General features: G+C 60.8%; 1 protein-coding gene across 1 annotated transcript in view; it reads right to left on the reverse strand.

The window, feature by feature from the left end:
* Positions 1–11,416: 11,416 nt before the first annotated feature.
* The window catches only part of LOC144678192 (chromodomain-helicase-DNA-binding protein 4-like), a 9,071-nt gene continuing 487 nt past the window's right edge, over positions 11,417–20,000 (reverse strand). Inside the window, exons 2-6 of the mRNA XM_078538065.1 lie at positions 18,780–18,888; positions 17,310–17,442; positions 16,974–17,169; positions 13,060–13,223; positions 11,417–12,249 (exon numbers count right to left, since the gene is read on the reverse strand). Coding sequence (XP_078394191.1) covers positions 12,235–12,249; positions 13,060–13,223; positions 16,974–17,169; positions 17,310–17,442; positions 18,780–18,888 — 617 coding nt within the window. The 3' untranslated portion in view covers positions 11,417–12,234. The remainder of the gene's footprint in view (positions 12,250–13,059; positions 13,224–16,973; positions 17,170–17,309; positions 17,443–18,779; positions 18,889–20,000) is intronic.

The raw sequence follows: 20,000 nt of genomic DNA on the forward strand, positions 1-20,000 counted from the left end.
GCCTGGCCCCATCTACCCCCAGCGCCCTGTGTTACTGACTGTATCTCTACTGATGTTAATCCAGCTCCCTCACACTGTCACTCAGTAAACCCCTTCTTGCTCTTTTTCTCCCCACCCTTCCCTTCTCTCCCCCCCCTCAAGCTCCTCCGATCCCTGCGTCTTGGACCTGGACGGCTGTCGCGTGGAGTCCCTCGAGTACGAGCGTTGGAGGCGCCTCTCCTCCCCGGAGGATCCCGAGCAGTGCCCTCAGCTCTTCACCCGCTGGAGGACTTACCGGGACGTGGAGGGTCGCTGGGTCCCGTACGAGGAGGTGAGTGATTGAGGGGCGGGCGGACGGACAGACAGAGCGACGGACACCTGGAGGAGCGGAGGGATCTGGGCGTCCTGGTGCACCGATCGGGAATACGTCGCTACGCAAATGCAGGGGGGGCGGTTGGGAAGGCAATTGGAGCGTTGGTGTTCATTGCAAAGGGTTTAGGGGGGATGGAGTGTAAACGCCGGGAAGTTTGGCTACAAACGTGCGGGCGTTTCCGCAGCCAGAGCACTTCGCAGAGTTTTTTTTTCCTCCTCGCTTTCGGAGGGCTGCCCTCACGTCGGGGGGAAGTCCGAGAAGCTTCACTCACCTCTGATTCCTGGAAGGAAGGGGCGGGGGGGGGGTTGGCCTCATGAGGGGGAGCGTGAGCCAGTTGGAGGCCCGTACCCATCGGTGTTTCGAAGAATGGGAGGCCGTCTTATTTAAACGGTTAAGATGCGGGGATGTTGGCGTTTCCGCAGCCAGAGCACTCCGCAGAGTTTTTGCCTCCTCATTCCTGGGAGGAAGTGGGGGGGGTGGTTGGCCTCATGAGGGGGAGCGTGAGCCAGTTGGAGGCCTGTACCCACTGGTGTTTTCGAAGAATGGGAGGCCGTCTTACTGGAACGGCTAAGATGCGGGGATGTTGGCGTTTCCGCATCCGGAGCACTCCGCAGAGTTTTTGCCTCCTCATTCCTGGGAGGAAGTGGGGGGGTGTTGGCCTCATGAGGGGGAGCGTGAGCCAGTTGGAGGCCCGTACCCACTGGTGTTTCGAAGAATGGGAGGCCGTCTCATCGAAACGGTTAAGATGCGGGGATGTCGGCGTTTCCGCAGCCGGAGCACTCCGCAGAGTTTTTTTTTTTCCTCCTCCGCTTTCGGAGGGCTGCCCTCGCGTTAGGGGGGGGGAAGTCCGAGGAACTTCACTCACCTCTGAACAGTTAAGACGCTGAGGTGGCGGAGGGGGAGGCCTTGACAGGGTAGATGCTGAGAGGATGTTTTTCTCCCCCCGGCCCTCCCTCGTAGGGGAGGGGAGGGTGGGGGTGGGGGGGGGGGGAACTAGAACGAGGTGGGGGGGCAGGGCACAGTTTCAGAACGAGGGGTTGTTAACGACCCAACACGCGCGCGCACTGGAAGGTGACAGCGAGGCGGGAGTAGGCCGGGAGCCTGAGGCCTAGTGTTGGATTGAACGTCCTGTGTGTCTCTCTTGATTCCCCCAACCCCCCCCACCCTCGTTCAACAGCCCCTGGCTACGGAGATTGAAGCATCCTTTCAGCAAAAGCGCAAGCGGTTCCATTTTGCGTTGGAGGACGCGCAATATGTCATCAACTGGGTATCGTTGAGCGAGAGCAACTTGTCCCGGTGGGGGTACCGAAAGATATGTCGTAGACCACTCTTCCGATCGCCATTGGAAATGGTCCCTTACTTGAGGTGAGTCCCCACCCGCTGTGGCTAACCGAGGGGGGATACGGAGACCGGAACTGTGCACGGTGCTCCCAGTGTGGTCTAACCGAGGGGGATACGGAGACCGGAACTGTGCACGGTGCTCCGAGTGTGGTCTAACCGAGGGGGGATACGGAGACCGGAACTGTGCACGGTGCTCCGAGTGTGGTCTAACCGAGGGGGGATACGGAGACCGGAACTGTGCACGGTGCTCCGAGTGTGGTCTAACCGAGGGGGGATACGGAGACCGGAACTGTGCACGGTGCTCCGAGTGTGGTCTAACCGAGGGGGATACGGAGACCGGAACTGTGCACGGTCTCCGAGTTAACCCGGTGGTCAATCTCTCTCTCTCTCTCTCTCCCTCCAGGACCCTCACCGCGGGCGATAGGCCTCGTGAGCCCCTGCACCACCGGCCCGGGCCGGGTGGCGAGGCCTCTGCAGTCGAGCGGCCGGCCTCCTGGGTGCCCTTCCCGCTGACCGGGGGCGTGGCCCGGGTGCCCCTGGTCTGGGCGGACCCCGAGTACCAGATGGTCTACTGGATGTTCCACCAGACGGTGGCCGAGGACAAGTTCGTCATCGCCAACGTCTACCGGGTCCAGAACCCGGCCGTCTGGGAGGCCTACGCCAAGTAAGTGCCCTTTCCAAAATGGCGGGGCGTGGGGGAGGGGGGAGGGGGAGTGGGTGTCCCTGGCCCACGTGGGGAGGGGGAGGGGGTCTGGGTGCCCATGGTGGGGAGGGGGTCTGGGTGCCCATGGTGGGGAGGGGGTCTGGGTGCCCATGAGGGGGGAGGGGGTCTGGGTGCCCATGAGGGGGGAGGGGGTCTGGGTGCCCATGAGGGGGGAGGGGGAGGGGGTCTGGGTGCCCATGAGGGGGGAGGGGGAGGGGGTCTGGGTGCCCATGAGGGGGGAGGGGGAGGGGGTCTGGGTGCCCAAGAGGGGGGAGGGGGTCTGGGTGCCCATGAGGGGGGAGGGGGAGGGGGTCTGGGTGCCCAAGAGGGGGGAGGGGGAGGGGGTCTGGGTGCCCAAGAGGGGGGAGGGGGGTCTGGGTGCCCATGAAGGGGGAGGGGGAGGGGGTCTGGGTGCCCATGAGGGGGGAGGGGGAGGGGGAGGGTCTGGGGGCCCATGAGGGGGGAGGGGGAGGGGGAGGGTCTGGGGGCCTTTGGGCTCCCAGGGTTATGTAAAGGGTTCAGGGGGTGGGGTCATTACTGGGGGAGGGAGGGGGATCACATCCTGAATAATGATCTCGCTCCTTTCTCCCCCACTCCCTCCCTCCCTCCCTCCCTCCCTCCCTCCCTCCCCCTCCCTCTCCCTCTCTCTCCCTTCCTTCCCCCTCCCACCCCAGACGCCGGGCCCTCCTCCAGGAGAAGTTGGCCGACGACTGCCCCGCGGGATGCTGGGACCAACACCTCTTCCACGGGACCTCGGCCGAGGCGGCCCTGTCCATCGCCCTGGCCAACTTCGACCCCCGGCTCGGCGGCACGAACCACGGGGCCCACTACGGCCGGGGGAGCTGCTTCGCCACCCGGGCCGGCTACTCCCACGCCTTCGCCCCACCGGCCCGGGCCCCCCCGGCCCGGCGCCACATGTTCCTGGCCAAGGTGCTGACCGGCCGGAGCGCCCTGGGCTGCCGGCGGGACACCCGGCCCCCACCCCTGCCCGGCCAGGGCCCCGGGGGCCAGCGCTACGACTCCTGCGTCAACTCCCTGGACGACCCCACCATCTACGTCCTCTTCGACAGCGCCCAGTGCTACCCGGCCTGGCTCATCGAGTACCAGGCGGTCAGCGCCGTCTCCTTCGACTGACTGGCTGGCCCCAACGTGGCCCTCGACGCCCTTGGCAGCTGAGAGGCCTGAGGCCTACTTGAACTCTGACCTTCCGCCCTAGCGACGCGGCCTCTGCTTGGCCTATCCTATAGGCCTGAGGCCTACTTGAACTCTGACCTTCCGCCCTAGTGACGTGGCCCCTGCTGTCCCTGCTTGACCTATCCTATAGGCCTGAGGCCTACTTGAACTCTGACCTTCCAGCCTAGAAACGCTGCCTCTGCTGTCCATGCTTGACCTATCCCTATAGGCCTGAGGCCTACTTGAACTCTGACCATCCGCCTTAGCAACATGGCCTCTGCCGTCCCTGCTTGACCTATCCCTATGGGCCTGAGGCCGACTTGAACTCTGACCATCCGCCTTAGCAACGTGGCCTCTGCTGTCCCTGCTTGACCTATCCTACAGGCCTCAGGCCTACTGTGAACTCTGACCTGTCCAGGGCCTATAAATTGATTTCATTGTGTGCTCTCTGCTGCAGATATTTAATATATTTGAGATTGAAATTTTTATTTAACGTATTTTAACCTCGGAGATGTTAATTGACCCTCTGAATACTTTATGCTGTGTAATTATTGCTATAATAAAGGTATTTTTTCATATTTTTCTGCGCATTCGCTCTTTGTCTGTTCTCCGAGTGTGGTCTAACCGAGGGGGGATATGGAGACCGGAACTGTGCACGGTGCTCCGAGTGTGGTCTAACCGAGGGGGATACGGAGACCGGAACTGTGCACGGTGCTCCGAGTGTGGTCTAACCGAGGGGGGGATACGGAGACCGGAACTGTGCACGGTGCTCCGAGTGTGGTCTAACCGAGGGGGATACGGAGACCGGAACCGTGCACGGTGCTCCGAGTGTGGTCTAACCGAGGGGGATACGGAGACTGGAACCGTGCACGGTGCTCCGAGTGTGGTCTAACCCAGGGGGATACGGAGACCGGAACTGTGCACGGTGCTCCGAGTGTGGTCTAACCGAGGGGGATACGGAGACCGGAACTGTGCACGGTTCTCCGAGTGTGGTCTAACCGAGGGGGATACGGAGACCGGAACTGTGCACGGTGCTCCGAGTGTGGTCTAACCGAGGGGGATACGGAGACCCGAACTGTGCACGGTGCTCCGAGTGTTTGAGGGCTGACAAGTGGCAAGTAACATTCGCGCCACACAAGTGCCAGGCAATGACCATCTCCAACAAGAGAGAATCCAACCATCGCCCCCTTGATGTTCGATGGCATCACCATCACTGAATCCCCCACTATCAACATCCTGGGGGTTACCATTGACCAGAAACTGAACTGGGACCAGCCATATAAACACTGTGGCTACAAGAGCAGGTCAGAGGCTGGGAATCCTGAGGAGAGTAACTCACCTCCTGACTCCCCCCCAAAGCCTGTCCACCATCTACAAGGCACAAGTCAGGAGTGTGATGGGACACTCCCCACTTGCCTGGATGAGTTGCAGCTCCCACAGCACTCGAGAAGCTCGACACCGTCCAGGACAAAGCAGCCCCCCCGGCTCGATCGGCACCCCATCCACAAACATTCACTCCCTCCACCACCGACACACAGTGACAACAGTGTGTGTACCATCTACAATATACCCTCCGACAGTGCGGCTCTCCCTCAGCACTGACCCTCCAAGAGTGCGGCTCTCCCTCAGCACTGACCCTCCGACAGTGTGTCTCTCCCTCAGCACTGACCCTCCGACAGTGCGGCTCTCCCTCAGTACTGACCCTCCGACAGTGCGGCGCTCCCTCAGCACTGACCCTCCGACAGTGTGTCTCTCCCTCAGCACTGACCCTCCGACAGTGGGGCGCTCCCTCAGTACTGACCCTGCGGCGCTCCCTCAGCACTGACCCTCCGACAGTGCGGCTCTCCCTCAGCACTGACCCTCCAACAGTGCGGCGCTCCCTCAGTACTGACCCTCCGACAGTGCGGCACTCCCTCAGTACTGACCCTCCGACAGTGCGGCGCTCCCTCAGCACTGACCCTCCGACAGTGCGGCTCTCCCTCAGTACTTACCCTCCGACAGTGCGGCTCTCCCTCAGTACTTTCCCTCCGACAGTGCGGCTCTCCCTCAGTACTGACCCTCCGACAGTGCGGCTCTCCCTCAGCACTGACCCTCCGACAGTGCGGCGCTCCCTCAGTACTGACAATCAGCCTAGTCCTTGGGCTCAAACCCACAAGTGAAGCCCTAAATTCGAGGTCTCTTTTGGTATCAGCCCCTCTCGAGCCTGTTACAAAGGAACAGGAGGAGGCCATTCAGCCCCTCTCTCGAGCCTGTTACACAGGAACAGGAGGAGGCCATTCAGCCCCTCTCTCGAGCCTGTTACACAGGAACAGGAGGAGGCCCATTCAGCCCCTCTCGAGCCTGTTACACAGGAACAGGAGGAGGCCCATTCAGCCCCTCTCGAGCCTGTTGCACAGGAACAGGAGGAGGCCCATTCAGCCCCTCTCGAGCCTGTTACACAGGAACCGGAGGAGGCCCATTTGGCCTGTTAGGTCAGGGCTGCCTCTCTGGGAGAGCAACTTGGCCTCGTCTCAATTCCCCCACCGTCTCCTCCTTAACCCCTGCACCTTCTGCCTTTGCAGTTAACTGCAAATCCTTCTTGTACACCTCGATCGAACCTGCCTCCACTGTAACTTTCAGGCAGCGCGTTCCACACCCGGGTTCACCCTCATCGCTGCCCCCATGTTGCGTTATCACCATGTTGTGATACGAAGTGCGGCGATGTCTTAATAATGAGCCCCGTGTGGTGTAGGTACACCCACGGCGCTGTTAGGGTGGGAGTTCCAGGATTTTGTCCGTGTGGTGTAGGTACACCCACGGCGCTGTTAGGGAGGGAGTTCCAGGATTTTGTCCCCGTGTGGTGTAGGTACACCCACGGCACTGTTAGGGAGGGAGTTCCAGGATTTTGTCCCCGTGTGGTGTAGGTACACCCACGGCGCTGTTAGGGAGGGAGTTCTAGGATTTTGTCCCCGTGTGGTGTAGGTACACCCACGGCGCTGTTAGGGAGGGAGTTCTAGGATTTTGTCCCCGTGTGGTGTAGGTACACCCCCGGCGCTGTTAGGGAGGGAGTTCCAGGATTTTGTCCCCGTGTGGTGTAGCTACACCCTACTAGATGGGCGCGGGTCGTGGGTTTGGGCGGCGCTGTCGAAGGAGCCTTGGCGAGTTGCTGCAGTGCATCTTGTAGATGGTACACACGCTGCTGCCACTGTGCGTCGGTGGTGGAGGGAGTGAATGTTTACTGTCACACATGGTGCCTCTACGTCCATGGATATAGGTCTACAGCGTGTTCTTTCTAGGCTGTTCTCTGAGTCCATAAGAGCATAGGCACTGAAATTAGGCCATTCGGCCCATCGAGTCTGCCCCGCCATTCAATCATGGCTGATAAGTTTCTCAAACCCATTCTCCCGCCTTCTCCCCATAACCTTTGATCCCCTTACCAATCAGGAACCTATCTATCTCGGTCTTAAATACACTCAATGACCTGGCCTCCACAGCCTTCTGTGGCAATGAATTCCATCGATTCACCACTCTCTCTGGCTAAAGAAGTTTCTCCTCATCTCTGTTCGAAAAGGTCTTCCCTTTACTCTGAGGCTGTGCCCCTCGGGTCCTAGTCTCTCCTACTCATGGAAACATCTTCCCCACGTCCCACTCTATCCAGGCCTTTCAGTATTCTGTAAGTTTCAATCAGATCCCCCCTCATCCTTCTAAACTCCATCGAGTATAGACCCAGAGAGTCCTCAAACGTTCCTTCATATGTTAAGCCTTTCATTCCTGGGATCGTTCTCGTGAACCTCCTCTGGACCCTCACCAGGGGCCAGCACATCCTTCCTGAGATACGGGGCCCAAAATTAGCTCACAATATTCGAAATGTGGTCTGACCCAGAGCCTTATAAAGCCTCAGCAGCACATCCCTGCTTTTTATATTCTAGTCCTCTCGAAATAAATGCCAACATTGCATTTGCCTTCCTATAACTACCGACTCAACCTGCAAGTTAACCTTCAGAGAATCCTGGACTAGGACTCCCAAGTCCCTTTGCACTCCAGATTTCTGAATTCTCTCCCCATTTAGAAAATAGTCTATGCCTCTATTCTTCCTACCAAAGTGCATGACCTCACACTTCCCCACGTTGTATTCCATCTGCCACTTCTTTGCCCCATTCTCCTAACCTGTCCAAATCCTTCTGCAGCCTCCCCGCCTCCTCAATACTACCTGTCCCTCCGCCTATCTTTGTATCACCTGCAACCTATTGCCATGTGGCTCCATACATCATACCGTGGGCTGCGCTGCTCTCCATTCCCACATTCACCCTTTCTCCTCCGAGCCCCTTCTACATTGGATTAGCCGACACATGCTCGCTGGGTGAGGAAGCTTCTCCTCGTGTCTCCGTCGCTCCTCTTCCCAATCCCCTCCAATCCGGGTCCCTCTCGCTCCTCAATGGAAAACAGTTTCTCCCGATCGACTCTGTCCCAGATCCCCCCCACACCCCTCGCGGTTTTGAACACCTCGATCGAGTCTCCTCTCCACCTTCTCTTCTCCGAGGAGAACATTCCCCCAACGTCTCCCATCGATCCACGGAACTGGAGTTCCTCATCCCTGGAACCATCCCTGTGAATCTTTTCCCCGTTCTCTCTCTCTCTTCGATACCTTCACCTGCTTCCTAAAGTGCCTTAGATTCCTCGAGTTTCTCCGTCTACATCTCATCTACACCTACTTATCCCACCCTCTACTCAGTTCTTACTCGTGTAGGTCTAGACTCCCCCAGACAATACCCAGACTTGTGCTGACAAGTGGCGAGTAACATTCGCGCCACACAAGTGCCAGGCAATGACCATCTCCCAACAAGAGAGAATCCAACCATCGCCCCCTTGACGTTCAATGGCATCACCATCACTGAATCCCCCACTATCAACATCCTGGGGGTTACCATTGACCAGAAACTGAACTGGGACCAGCCAGATAAATACTGTGGCTACAAGAGCAGGTCAGAGGCTGGGAATCCTGTGGAGAGTCACTCACCTCCTGACTTCCCCCCCGAAAGCCTGTCCACCATCTACAAGGCACAAGTCAGGAGTGCGATGGGACACTCCCCACTTGCCTGGATGAGTTGCAGCTCCCACGACACTCGAGAAGCTCGACACCGTCCAGGACAAAGCAGCCTCCCCCGCTCAATCGGCACCCCATCCACAAACATTCACTCCCTCCACCACCGATGCACAGTGGCAGCAGTGTGTGTACCATCTACAAGATGCACTGCAGCAACTCGCCAAGGCTCCTTCGACAGCGCCGCCCAAACCCACGACCCGCTCCCATCTAGATGGATGAGGGCAGCAGACACATGGGGAACATCACCACCTGGAAGTTCCCCTCCGAGCCACTCACCATCCCGACTTGGGAATATATCGGCCGTTCCTTCACTGTCACTGGGTCAAAATCCTGGAACTCCCTCCCTAACAGCGCCGTGGGTGTACCTACACCACACAGGGACAAAATCCCGTAACTCCCTCCCTAACAGCGCCGTAGGTGTACCTACACCACACGGGACAAAATCCTGGAACTCCCTCCCTAACAGCACCATGGGTGTACCTACACCCCACAGGACAAAATCCTGGAACTCCCTCCCTAACAGCGCCGTGGGTGTACCTACACCACACGGACAAAATCCTAGAACTCCCTCCCTAACAGCGCCGTGGGTGTACCTACACCACACGGAACAAAATCCTGGAACTCCCTCCCTAACAGCGCCATGGGTGTACCTACACCACATGGACTGCAGCGGTTCAAGAAGGCAGCTCACCAACCTCCTTCTCAAGGGGGCAGTTAGGGACAGACAAGAAATGCTGGCCTAGCCAGCGACGCCCACACCCCATGAACGAATAAAAATCCTTTTCTGAATTCTCACGCAATTTCTGGTATCATCCCCTTTGGCACCCACACCACAGCATGGTAAATGCATGGAATCGTCCATCAAGTGCAATCTAAGCAAGTTTCAATTCAGCATTAGCAGTTTAAAAGTACACCCCTGCCCTAATTCAATCTGTCCCCCAGCCCCTGCAGTCCCTGAGAACTCAGCACCACCCCCTCACCCTGCTGAGCTAAGCGTTTCCATGATCCTTTGAAGCTCAGCCAAGCATTCACAATGGGTTCAGCTCCCATATCAAACCCTTGGGAAGCCGGTGGGGGTGGGGGGTGGAGGTGGGCCGCTCTGCAATACCTTCATGGTCGGGCTCCTTTGAGCCAGCCAGGCAGGCGTCATCCTGCCAAGCTAAGCAGTTCCGGGTCTTTTGAAGCTCAGCCAAGCATTTGTAACAGGTTCAGCTCTCACCTGAAACCCTTGGGAACCCAGGGGGAGAAAAGGGCCGCTCTGCAATACCTTCACGGTCGGGCTTCTTTCAGACAGCCAGGCAAGGGTCACCCTGCTGAGCTAAGCGGTTCCGGGTCTTTTGAAGCTCAGCCAAGCATTTGTTACGGGGTCAGCTCCGATAACAAACCCCTTGGGAACCCCGGGCGGTCCGCTGTGCAATTCCTTCATGGTCAGGCTGGCCTCCTTTCAACCTGGGCAGCGGTGACGTGAGCGGCATGTCACGCCATCGGTCAAATATGACGATCCTGCCCGCCGAATTCCGACGCCAGCGCAACGCCGGGTTGCCAGCTCCTCGTCGCTCGGCCGCTCGAATCGAACATCGCGTCCCTCCGGCTGTTTGTTTGAGACCCGGCCACCCCAGCCGCACTCGCGCGACGCAAAGTAGACCATGTAGTGGTCGGAGGAGGCGATTTCACAACGTCAGTGCGGTGCAGGGGGGGAGCACTCAATGGACAACCCCAAGTGCATCAATGGCTACAACTACAACAAGCGACTTAAGATAATCGGTCCAGCTCGTCGCAGGCCGCATTTTACACTGGCTTAGAAGCGAGAGGTGCTCAGATGCAGGGGCCCGACCCCCACCCACCCATCCCCCACAAACAGAAGCAAGACCGTTCAAGTGTTGAGCCGCTATTCAATTGCTCCAGGAGCTTGGGGGGGAGCCTACCTTTCCCCCTGTTGCCATCTCCGTGGCAACGTCCCGGCCAATCAGAGAGTCGACTTACCTGTCAGTACCCTTTCCCCTCCTGTAGTATAAATCGTCGCAAAGCTTTGAAATTTGGTATTGGGTCTCCACGCCGGCCAAACTTCCAACTTAAACCTAGCGGGAAAAGAGTTCCTACGCGTTCGAATGCCAAGGACGACACTGCCTGGGATCCCTCGCCTGATAACCTGAAGCAATTTAAACGCCAGAGGCTTTTTAAACTGCAGGGTGGGGGGTGGTGGTGGGAGAAAGTCAGCACCTGCTCCAGGACTGCTTTGATCGACAGGCCGTCTGGTGTAGCTGCGATAAGAAGAGGCCGCCGGTTTCCTTTCTCTCAGCTGCCACAGACTCCATCCGCCGCGTTGTGGTTGTAGTCGCTGAGTCCCCCTGATGCCCCGGAACCACTAAGCACGGGGGGGGTGGTGGTGGGGGAGATCGGCGATCAGGTTTTCATTACAGTTTGAAGAGGCTATTAAAGGATTATCTGCCTTTGAAGTGCTTTCCCCGCCACCCCCCCCCCCGCCCCCCCTCCATGCCCCGGCCTGTTGCCTTCTCAGTTGCAGCAGGCTCCGTGCTCCACACCTCCGAGGCGTTGTTGTTGTTACAGCGGCTGAGCCCGCCACGAATGCTCGGCTGAGTTTCAAATGCTCCAGAACACCCCCCCCACAACATCTCAGCCCACTTGAGGTGGGGGTTTACGTGTTTTTTTTGAACGGCGCGTGCAAGCGCGGCACACACACACACACACACAAACCCACCCCCACCCCCCACCCCCAAAAAAAAACGAGCCAACACCCGAGAGTCAGAAATAATTTTCTAATTTAATCAGGGCAGCAAAATTCAATTTATTATTTTTTTCCACTCTTAAGAGGAGGGTGGGGGGGAGGGAGGGAGGGAGGGAGGGAGGGAGGGGGACGGAGGAGAGAGGGGGACACGATTCCCGTGATGCGCCCTGGCAAGGAATGGGGACGAGGTGGGGCGAGTATTTGTGTGTGTGTGTGTGTGTGTGTGTGTATGTGTGTGTGTACATCTGTTAAATAAGAGAGACTGTACCTCTGCATCTCAAGAGAGAGAGAGAGAGAGAGGGAGAGAGAAAGAGTGCGCAACTCGCACTCATCCGACCCTCAAACCCTCACAGAAACTATAAAGGGGAATTAAAAATGTACTTGGGAGGGCTAATGCCAACTAAGAGAGAGAGAGAGAGAGGGAGGGAGGGAGGGAGGGCGGGGAGGGAGAAACGACAGGTTTGGTCGGCGGGGGGAAGGGGGTGGGGGGCAAGATCAAGGGCAACAGTCCGTCCGCTTTACACCCCGCCAACATTCCCCCCACCCCCACCCCCACCCCCACCCCCAAGCCCTCCTCATCGGCCGCCCGCCCGCTAATATATGTACAAGCTCCTGTCACCCTGGGTCTCGAGCGGCGAACGAACGAGGGTGTGTGGTCTTCAAGTCTCGGTCAGGGTGCCCAGCGAGGGTGAGGGTGGATGGTGGGAACGATGGGGGTGGGGGGGGGGGGAGAGGGAGAGGGAGGGAGAGGAGGGGGGGGTGGAAGGGAGCTGGGTCCGGGTGGAATGGTCATTGGAACCCGCTGGAGACGCCTGCGTGTGGAATGTTCTGTCCAGTCACACTTGAGGGACCTGCGTCGGAGAGAGAGAGAGAGAGAGAGAGAAAAAACAAAGCGTGAAAGAGCGGCGAGCTATTCGACTGGGGAAAACATCGCCGACGGGCATCCTCGAACCACCGCCAACACCCCCCCCACCAAAAAAAACTTCGAGAACCACCACACACCAACCCTCTCCCCCCACCCCCCCACCACTCCACTGCAGCGTGCGCACAACCTCTCCGAACTATTCGACCGGGAGAGGCGCCGCAGATCAGCTCCCCTCCCCGCATTCGGGGATAGGCAGTGAACAACGGGGCCTCACGCATCCCCCTTCTCCCCCCTCCTCCCCCCACCAGCACGAGCTGCCGCCTCCGAAACGCTGACGGGGCTGTTTGACCGGGAAAGGCATCGCAGCCAAACGTTTATCCCCACCCCACCCCCACCCCCCCAGGCATTCGGGGGAGGGCGCCGCTGTTCTCTTGAAACGCCAAGCACCGCCCGGCTCGTTCCTCCACCCCCCACCCCCCCACCACCCTCCCTCGACACCGCCTCCGCAATGCCAGCGGGCTATCCGACTGGGGGAGGGGGGTGTCGTGGACGAGCATTACAGCCCCCCAACCCTCCACGTTCGGGGAGGGGTGAATCCACGGTCCCCTCAGTTTCCCCACTCCGCCCGCGCCCACCGCCACCTGGCGTGACGCCAGCGGGCTATTCGACTGGGTGAGGCGTCACAGACGGGCTTCATTTTTCCCTTTCCCCGGTCCCGAACGCGCGGGGGGGGGGGGTGGGAGTGGGGGTGGGGGGTGAGGTCGATGGCGCTTCCCGAGCGGGTCGAGGCCGGTACCTGCTGCGGCTGAATCTCAGTGCTGCGGTTCGCGAGGCGGCTGAGAATGCTACGCTCCGACATCTGGAGGCGGACGGCAACTGGAGGAATCCGGGAAATGGTGGAGGGGAGGCGAGTGACGTCGGCCTTCATGTCGCTCAGCAACTCCTCAAGCTGTTTGAGAACTGGGGGCGGAGAGAGAGAGAGAGAGCGGGAGCACAGAGAGAGAGCGGGGGCACAGAGAGAGAGAGAGAGAACGGGGGCACAGAGAGAGAGAGAGAGCGGGGGCACAGAGAGAGAGAGAGCGGGGGCACAGAGAGAGAGAGAGAGCGGGGGCACAGAGAGAGAGAGAGAGCGGGGGCACAGAGAGAGAGAGAGAGCGGGAGCACAGAGAGAGAGAGAGCGGGAGCACAGAGAGAGAGAGAGCGGGAGCACAGAGAGAGAGAGAGCGGGGGCACAGAGAGAGAGAGAGAGAGAGCGGGGGCACAGAGAGAGAGAGAGAGCGGGGGCACAGAGAGAGAGAGAGAGCGGGAGCACAGAGAGAGAGAGAGCGGGAGCACAGAGAGAGAGAGAGCGGGGGCACAGAGAGAGAGAGAGAGCGGGAGCACAGAGAGAGAGAGAGAGAGTGGGGGCACAGAGAGAGAGAGAGAGCGGGGGCACAGAGAGAGAGAGAGAGCGGGGGCACAGAGCGAGAGAGAGAGAGCGGGGGCACAGAGAGAGAGAGAGCGGGGGCACAGAGAGAGAGAGAGAGAGCGGGGGCACAGAGAGAGAGAGAGAGCGGGGGCACAGAGAGAGAGAGAGAGAGAGAGCGGGGGCAGAGAGAGAGAGAGCGGGGCACAGAGAGAGAGCGGGGGCACAGAGAGAGAGAGAGCGGGGGCACAGAGAGAGAGAGAGCGGGGGCATAGAGAGAGAGAGAGAGCGGGGGCACAGAGAGAGAGAGAGAGAGAGCGGGGGCAGAGAGAGAGAGAGCGGAGCACAGAGAGAGAGCGGGGGCACAGAGAGAGAGAGAGCGGGGGCACAGAGAGAGAGAGAGCGGGGGCATAGAGAGAGAGAGAGAGCGGGGGCATAGAGAGAGAGAGAGAGCGGGGGCACAGAGAGAGAGAGAGAGAGCGGGGGCACAGAGAGAGAGAGAGCGGGGGCACAGAGAGAGAGAGAGAGCGGGGGCACAGAGAGAGAGAGAGAGCGGGGGCAGAGAGAGAGAGAGCGAGCGGGGGCACAGAGAGAGAGAGAGAGCGGGGGCACAGAGAGAGAGAGAGAGCGGGGGCACAGAGAGAGAGAGAGAGCGGGGGCAGAGAGAGAGAGCGGGCACAGAGAGAGAGAGCGGGGGCAGAGAGAGAGAGAGAGCGGGGGCAGAGAGAGAGAGCGGGGGCGCAGAGAGCGGGGGCAGAGAGAGAGAGAGAGAGAGCGGGGGCAGAGAGAGAGAGAGCGGGGGCATAGAGAGAGAGAGAGAGAGCGGGGGCAGAGAGAGAGAGCGGGGGCGCAGAGAGCGGGGCAGAGAGAGGAGAGAGAGAGAGGGGTGCAGAGAGAGAGAGAGCGGGGGCATAGAGAGAGAGAGAGAGAGCGGGGGCAGAGAGAGAGAGAGAGCGGGGGCAGAGAGAGAGAGAGAGAGCGGGGGCACAGAGAGAGAGAGAGAGCGGGGGCACAGAGAGAGAGAGAGAGAGAGAGCGGGGGCAGAGAGAGAGAGAGCGGGGCACAGAGAGAGAGCGGGGGCACAGAGAGAGAGAGAGCGGGGGCACAGAGAGAGAGAGAGCGGGGCATAGAGAGAGAGAGAGAGCGGGGGCACAGAGAGAGAGAGAGAGAGAGCGGAGCACAGAGAGAGAGCGGGGCACAGAGAGAGAGAGAGCGGGGGCACAGAGAGAGAGAGAGCGGGGGCATAGAGAGAGAGAGAGAGCGGGGGCACAGAGAGAGAGAGAGAGAGAGAGCGGGGGCACAGAGAGAGAGAGAGAGCGGGGGCACAGAGAGAGAGAGAGAGCGGGGGCACAAGAGAGAGAGAGAGAGCGGGGGCACAGAGAGAGAGAGAGAGCGGGGGCACAGAGAGAGAGAGAGAGCGGGGGCACAGAGAGAGAGAGAGAGCGGGGGCACAGAGAGAGAGAGAGAGCGGGGGCACAGAGAGAGAGAGAGAGAGCGGGGGCACAGAGAGAGAGAGAGAGCGGGGGCAGAGAGAGAGAGCGGGGCACAGAGAGAGAGAGCGGGGGCAGAGAGAGAGAGAGAGCGGGGGCAGAGAGAGAGAGCGGGGGCGCAGAGAGCGGGGCAGAGAGAGAGAGAGAGAGAGCGGGGGCAGAGAGAGAGAGAGCGGGGGCATAGAGAGAGAGAGAGAGCGGGGGCAGAGAGAGAGAGAGAGTGGGGGCAGAGAGAGAGAGAGAGCGGGGGCGCAGAGAGCGGGGGCAGAGAGAGAGAGAGAGAGAGCGGGGGCAGAGAGAGAGAGAGCGGGGGCATAGAGAGAGAGAGAGAGAGAGCGGGGGCAGAGAGAGAGGGAGAGAGGTTGCGGTTAGATTGGTTGGAGACTGAATGAACATTGGTATCTTCACTCTCTCATTAACACCTCCCCCTCTCTCTCCCCCCATTCCCCCCGCTCTCTCTCCCCAATCCCCCTCCCATAGTTGATCAGCAGCACCTCTTGGACTCTGCGCTTGACCCCTCCCCCCCTGCCACCTCCCCAGCTCTAATTGCCCCATTTCAGGTCTCCTCCCATCCACCATCACCCCTCACCACCTCCCCCCCCACCCCCACCCACCACAACCACCGGGCAGGGCTCCATTTGAGTGGTTATGCGCCTGCTCCCACAGCTGATCAGCCAGCAACTCTGGGGTCCCCGCTTAACACCCCCTCAAAGCCCAGTTCTAATTGCCCCATCCCAGGCCTCCTCCTACCCACCCTACCGCCCGCCCCCCCACTACTTGGGAATGCTCCGTTTGGGCGCTGGCATGCCACCTCCCATAGCCGATCAGCCAGAGCCACCAAGGGCTGTGCTGCAACTCCCAACACCCCACCCCCCACCGGCTCTAAGTGTCCCACGCCTGGGATCCCTCAGAGGCCTGGGGAGGGCAGCGATTGGGCGTTGGCGCGCGCGCCTCCTCCCACCGCGGATCAGCCGGCACCTTCTTTGCTCAAGCTCCCCAAACCTGGCTGCCTCCCACTTCAGCCCCCACCCCGCCCCACCTGCTCCCCAATATCCCAGAGAGGGCTCCGTTTGGTTCTTCGTGCGCCGCCTCCCACAGCCAATCAGCCAGAGCCAATCAAGGGCTGTGCTCCAACTACCAACACCCCCACCTCTAAGTGCTCCATACCCCACAGAGCCCCCCACCCCCCCCCGCGGGGATGGCTCCGTTTGGGTGTGCTGTGCACCGCCCCCCACAGCCGATCAGCCAGAGCCAACCAAGGGCTGTGCTCCAACTACCAACATCCCCACACCCCAAGTGCCCCCCTCAGATCCCCCCCCCGGGGGATGGCTCCATTTGGGCGTCCCGTGCGCCGCCTCCCACAGCCAATCAGCCAGAGCCAACCAAGGGCTGTGCTCCAACTACCAACATCCCCACCCCCCCCACCACCCCAAGTGCCCCATGCCCCACTCAGAGCCCCCCCACCAGGATGGCTCCATTTGGGCGTCCCGTGCGCCGCCTCCCACAGCCAATCAGCCAGAGCCAACCAAGGGCTGTGCTACAACTACCAACATCCCCACCACAGCCATGCTCTAAGTGCCCCACTCAGAGACACCCCCCCCACCGGGATGGCTCCGTTTGGGTGTCCCGTGCGCCGCCCCCCACAGCCGATCAGCCAGAGCCCACCAAGGGCTGTGCTCCAACTACCAACATGCCCCCCACCCCCATCTCTCCCGCTCTAAGTGGCCCCATGCTCCCCTCAGCGCCCACCGTTTGGGTGTCCCGTGCGCCGCCCCCCCACAGCCGATCAGCCGGCGCCTCCGGGGCCGCCCTTACCTTTGTGCAGGACCGCGTTGGCGGGCTTGTTGCCGGCCAGCGACTCCTTGGAGAGGTGCTGGTGGCTCTCGGCAAGGCACTCCACCTCAGCAAACCGGGTGTTGAGGGCCATGGAGGGGTGGGTTGGGTCCTCGGACATGTTCAGGTAGGCCGCTCGCCTCAACTGCTCCTCGATCACCAGGGCTTGCTCCAACAACTGGGCCGGGGGGGAAACGGGAACGGAGAAAGAGAGAGAGAGATATGGTCAATATGGGCCCCCGAGCTTAGCCTCCCTTTAGCCCTTTCCCGCCCGCCTCCCACCCTTGACCAAAATGGCTGCCCCCTCCCCTCTCTCACCTTGAACCTCCTCGCCAGGAACTTGTTCTTAATCTCAAGGAAGTTCCCCCGGTTCATCTCCCCCTTGAAGGGCTCATTGAGGATGGCGTAGTGCGGGTCATTCTGGATGTCTTGCCACCGGGCGTACCCGTGTCTGAGAAGGTGGGGGCAAGTTCAGGGAAAAAAAACACGCCAAAGTCTGACGTGAAAACCATAGCGTTTCCACCCCCCCTCAGTCGGCGATCCAGGAGCCTCGGTTTAGGCCCCTTGACCACCGGAGGCCCAGGATTCGGTGTTTCCCCCCCCCACCCCGCCCATCGCCTCGCGTTCAGGCTTTGGGCCTGTAGCTGCCAGGGTTGCGATCGGTGGGCCTAGTGTTGAGGCTTGTGTTCAGGCTTCAGGCCTGTTGGAACCAGGGTTCCGCCCCTCCGAGGGCCCAGTGTTCAGGCAGGGTTATCCCCAGCCCCCCTCCCGGGCCTAGCTTTCAGGTTTCAGGCGTGTTAGAATGGTGATTCTGTCCCCGGGGCCTAGCGTTCAGGCTTCAGGCCTATTGGAGCCAGGATTGTGTGTCTGGGGCCTAGCGTTCAGGCTTCAGGCCTATTGGAGCCAGGATTCTGTCCCCGGGGCCTACCGTTCAGGCTTCAGGCCTACTGGTGCCAGGATTATGTCTCTGGGGCCTAGCGTTCAGGCTTCAAGCTTACTGGAGACAGGATTATGACTCTGGGGCCTAGCGTTCAGGCTTCAGGCCTACTAGAGCTAGGATTATATCTCTGGGCCCTAGCGTTCAGGCTTCAGGCCTATTGGAGCCAGGATTATGACTCTGGGGCCTAGCGTTCGGGCTTCAGGCCTATTGGAGCCAGGATTATGTGTCCGGGGCCTAGCGTTCAGGCTTCAGGCCTATTGGAGCCAGGATTATGTCCCCTGGGCCTAGCGTTCAGGTTTCAGGCCTACTGGAGCCAGGATTATGTGTCTGGGGCCTAGCGTTCAGGCTTCAGGCCTATTGGAGCCAGGATTATGTCCCCTGGGCCTAGCGTTCAGGTTTCAGGCCTACTGGAGCCAGGATTCTGTGTCTGGGGCCTAGCGTTCAGGCTTCAGGCCTATTGGAGCCAGGATTATGTCCCCTGGGCCTAGCGTTCAGGTTTCAGGCCTACTGGAGCCAGGATTATGTGTCTGGGGCCTAGCGTTCAGGTTTCAGGCCTACTGGAGCCAGGATTGTGTCCCCTGGGCCTAGCGTTCAGGTTTCAGGCCTACTGGAGCCAGGATTCTGTCTCTGGGGCCTAGCGTTCAGGCTTCAGGCCTATTGGAGCCAGGATTATGTCTCTGGGGGCCTAGTGTTCAGGCTTCAGGCCTGTTGCAGGATTGTGCGCCTGCCCTGGGGGCCTTGCGTTCAAGCTTTGGCCCTTCCCCCTCCCGCGAAAGCGAGAGCCACGGCCTTGCTCGCCTCCCCCTCTCCCTCTCCCCAAATCGAGGGCAGGCCTCGGTCAAGGATACGTCACAATGCCCATGAGCAGCCAGAAGTCATGCCGCCGATGCCAGATCTCGAAGGTCTTGCCCGTCACAGTGGCCGCCCGCTCCTCGTTCTGCCAGAGGGAGTGGAGTTCTGTCGAGGGAAAGAGGGAGAGAGGGCGTGAGAGAGACCGAGAGGGGGAGCGAGGGAGAGAGAGAGACCGAGGGGGACCCGGTCGCAGGCAACGCTGCCCCCTGTGGCGGAGAGGCAACGCTGCCCCCCTGTGGCGGAGAGGCAACGCTGCCCCCCTGTGGTGGAGAGGCAACGCTGCCACCCTGTGGTGGCGGAAGCACAACGCTGCCCCCCTGTGGTGGAGAGGCAACGCTGCCCCCCTGTGGTGGAGAGGCAACGCTGCCCTCCTGTGGTGGCGGAGAGGCAACGCTGCCCTCCTGTGGTGGCGGAGAGGCAACGCTGCCCCCCTGTGGCGGAGAGGCAACGCTGCCCCCCTGTGGTGGAGAGGCAACGCTGCCCCCCTGTGGCGGAGAGGCAACGCTGCCACCTTGTGGCGGAGACGCAACGCTGCCCTCCTGTGGTGGCGGAGACACAACGCTGCCACCCGGTGGCGGAGAGGCAACGCTGCCCCCCTGTGGCGGAGACGCAACGCTGCCACCCTGTGGCGGAGAGGCAACGCTGCCCCCTGTGGCGGAGACGCAACGCTGCCCCCCTGTGGCGGAGAGGCAACGCTGCCCCCTTGTGGCGGAGACGCAACGCCGCCACCATGTGGCGGAGACGCAACGCTGCCCCCCTGTGGTGGCGGAGAGGCAACGCTGCCCCCCTGTGGCGGAGACGCAACGCTGCCACCCTGTGGCGGAGAGGCAACGCTGCCCCCCTGTGGCGGAGACGCAACGCTGCCCCCCTGTGGCGGAGAGGCAACGCTGCCCCCTTGTGGCGGAGACGCAACGCCGCCACCATGTGGCGGAGACGCAACGCTGCCCCCCTGTGGTGGCGGAGAGGCAACGCTGCCCCCCTGTGGCGGAGAGGCAACGCTGCCCCCCTGTGGCGGAGAGGCAACGCTGCCCCCCTGTGGCGGAGAGGCAACGCTGCCCCCTTGTGGTGGCGGAGACGCAACGCTGCCCCCTTGTGGCGGAGACGCAACGCTGCCCCCCTGTGGCGGAGACACAACGCTGCCACCCGGTGGCGGAGAGGCAACGCTGCCCCCCTGTGGCGGAGAGGCAACGCTGCCCCCTTGTGGCGGAGACGCAACG

This window comes from Cetorhinus maximus, unplaced genomic scaffold, assembly GCF_964194155.1.
Source record: "Cetorhinus maximus unplaced genomic scaffold, sCetMax3.hap1.1 HAP1_SCAFFOLD_3767, whole genome shotgun sequence".
Lineage (NCBI taxonomy): Eukaryota > Metazoa > Chordata > Chondrichthyes > Lamniformes > Cetorhinidae > Cetorhinus > Cetorhinus maximus.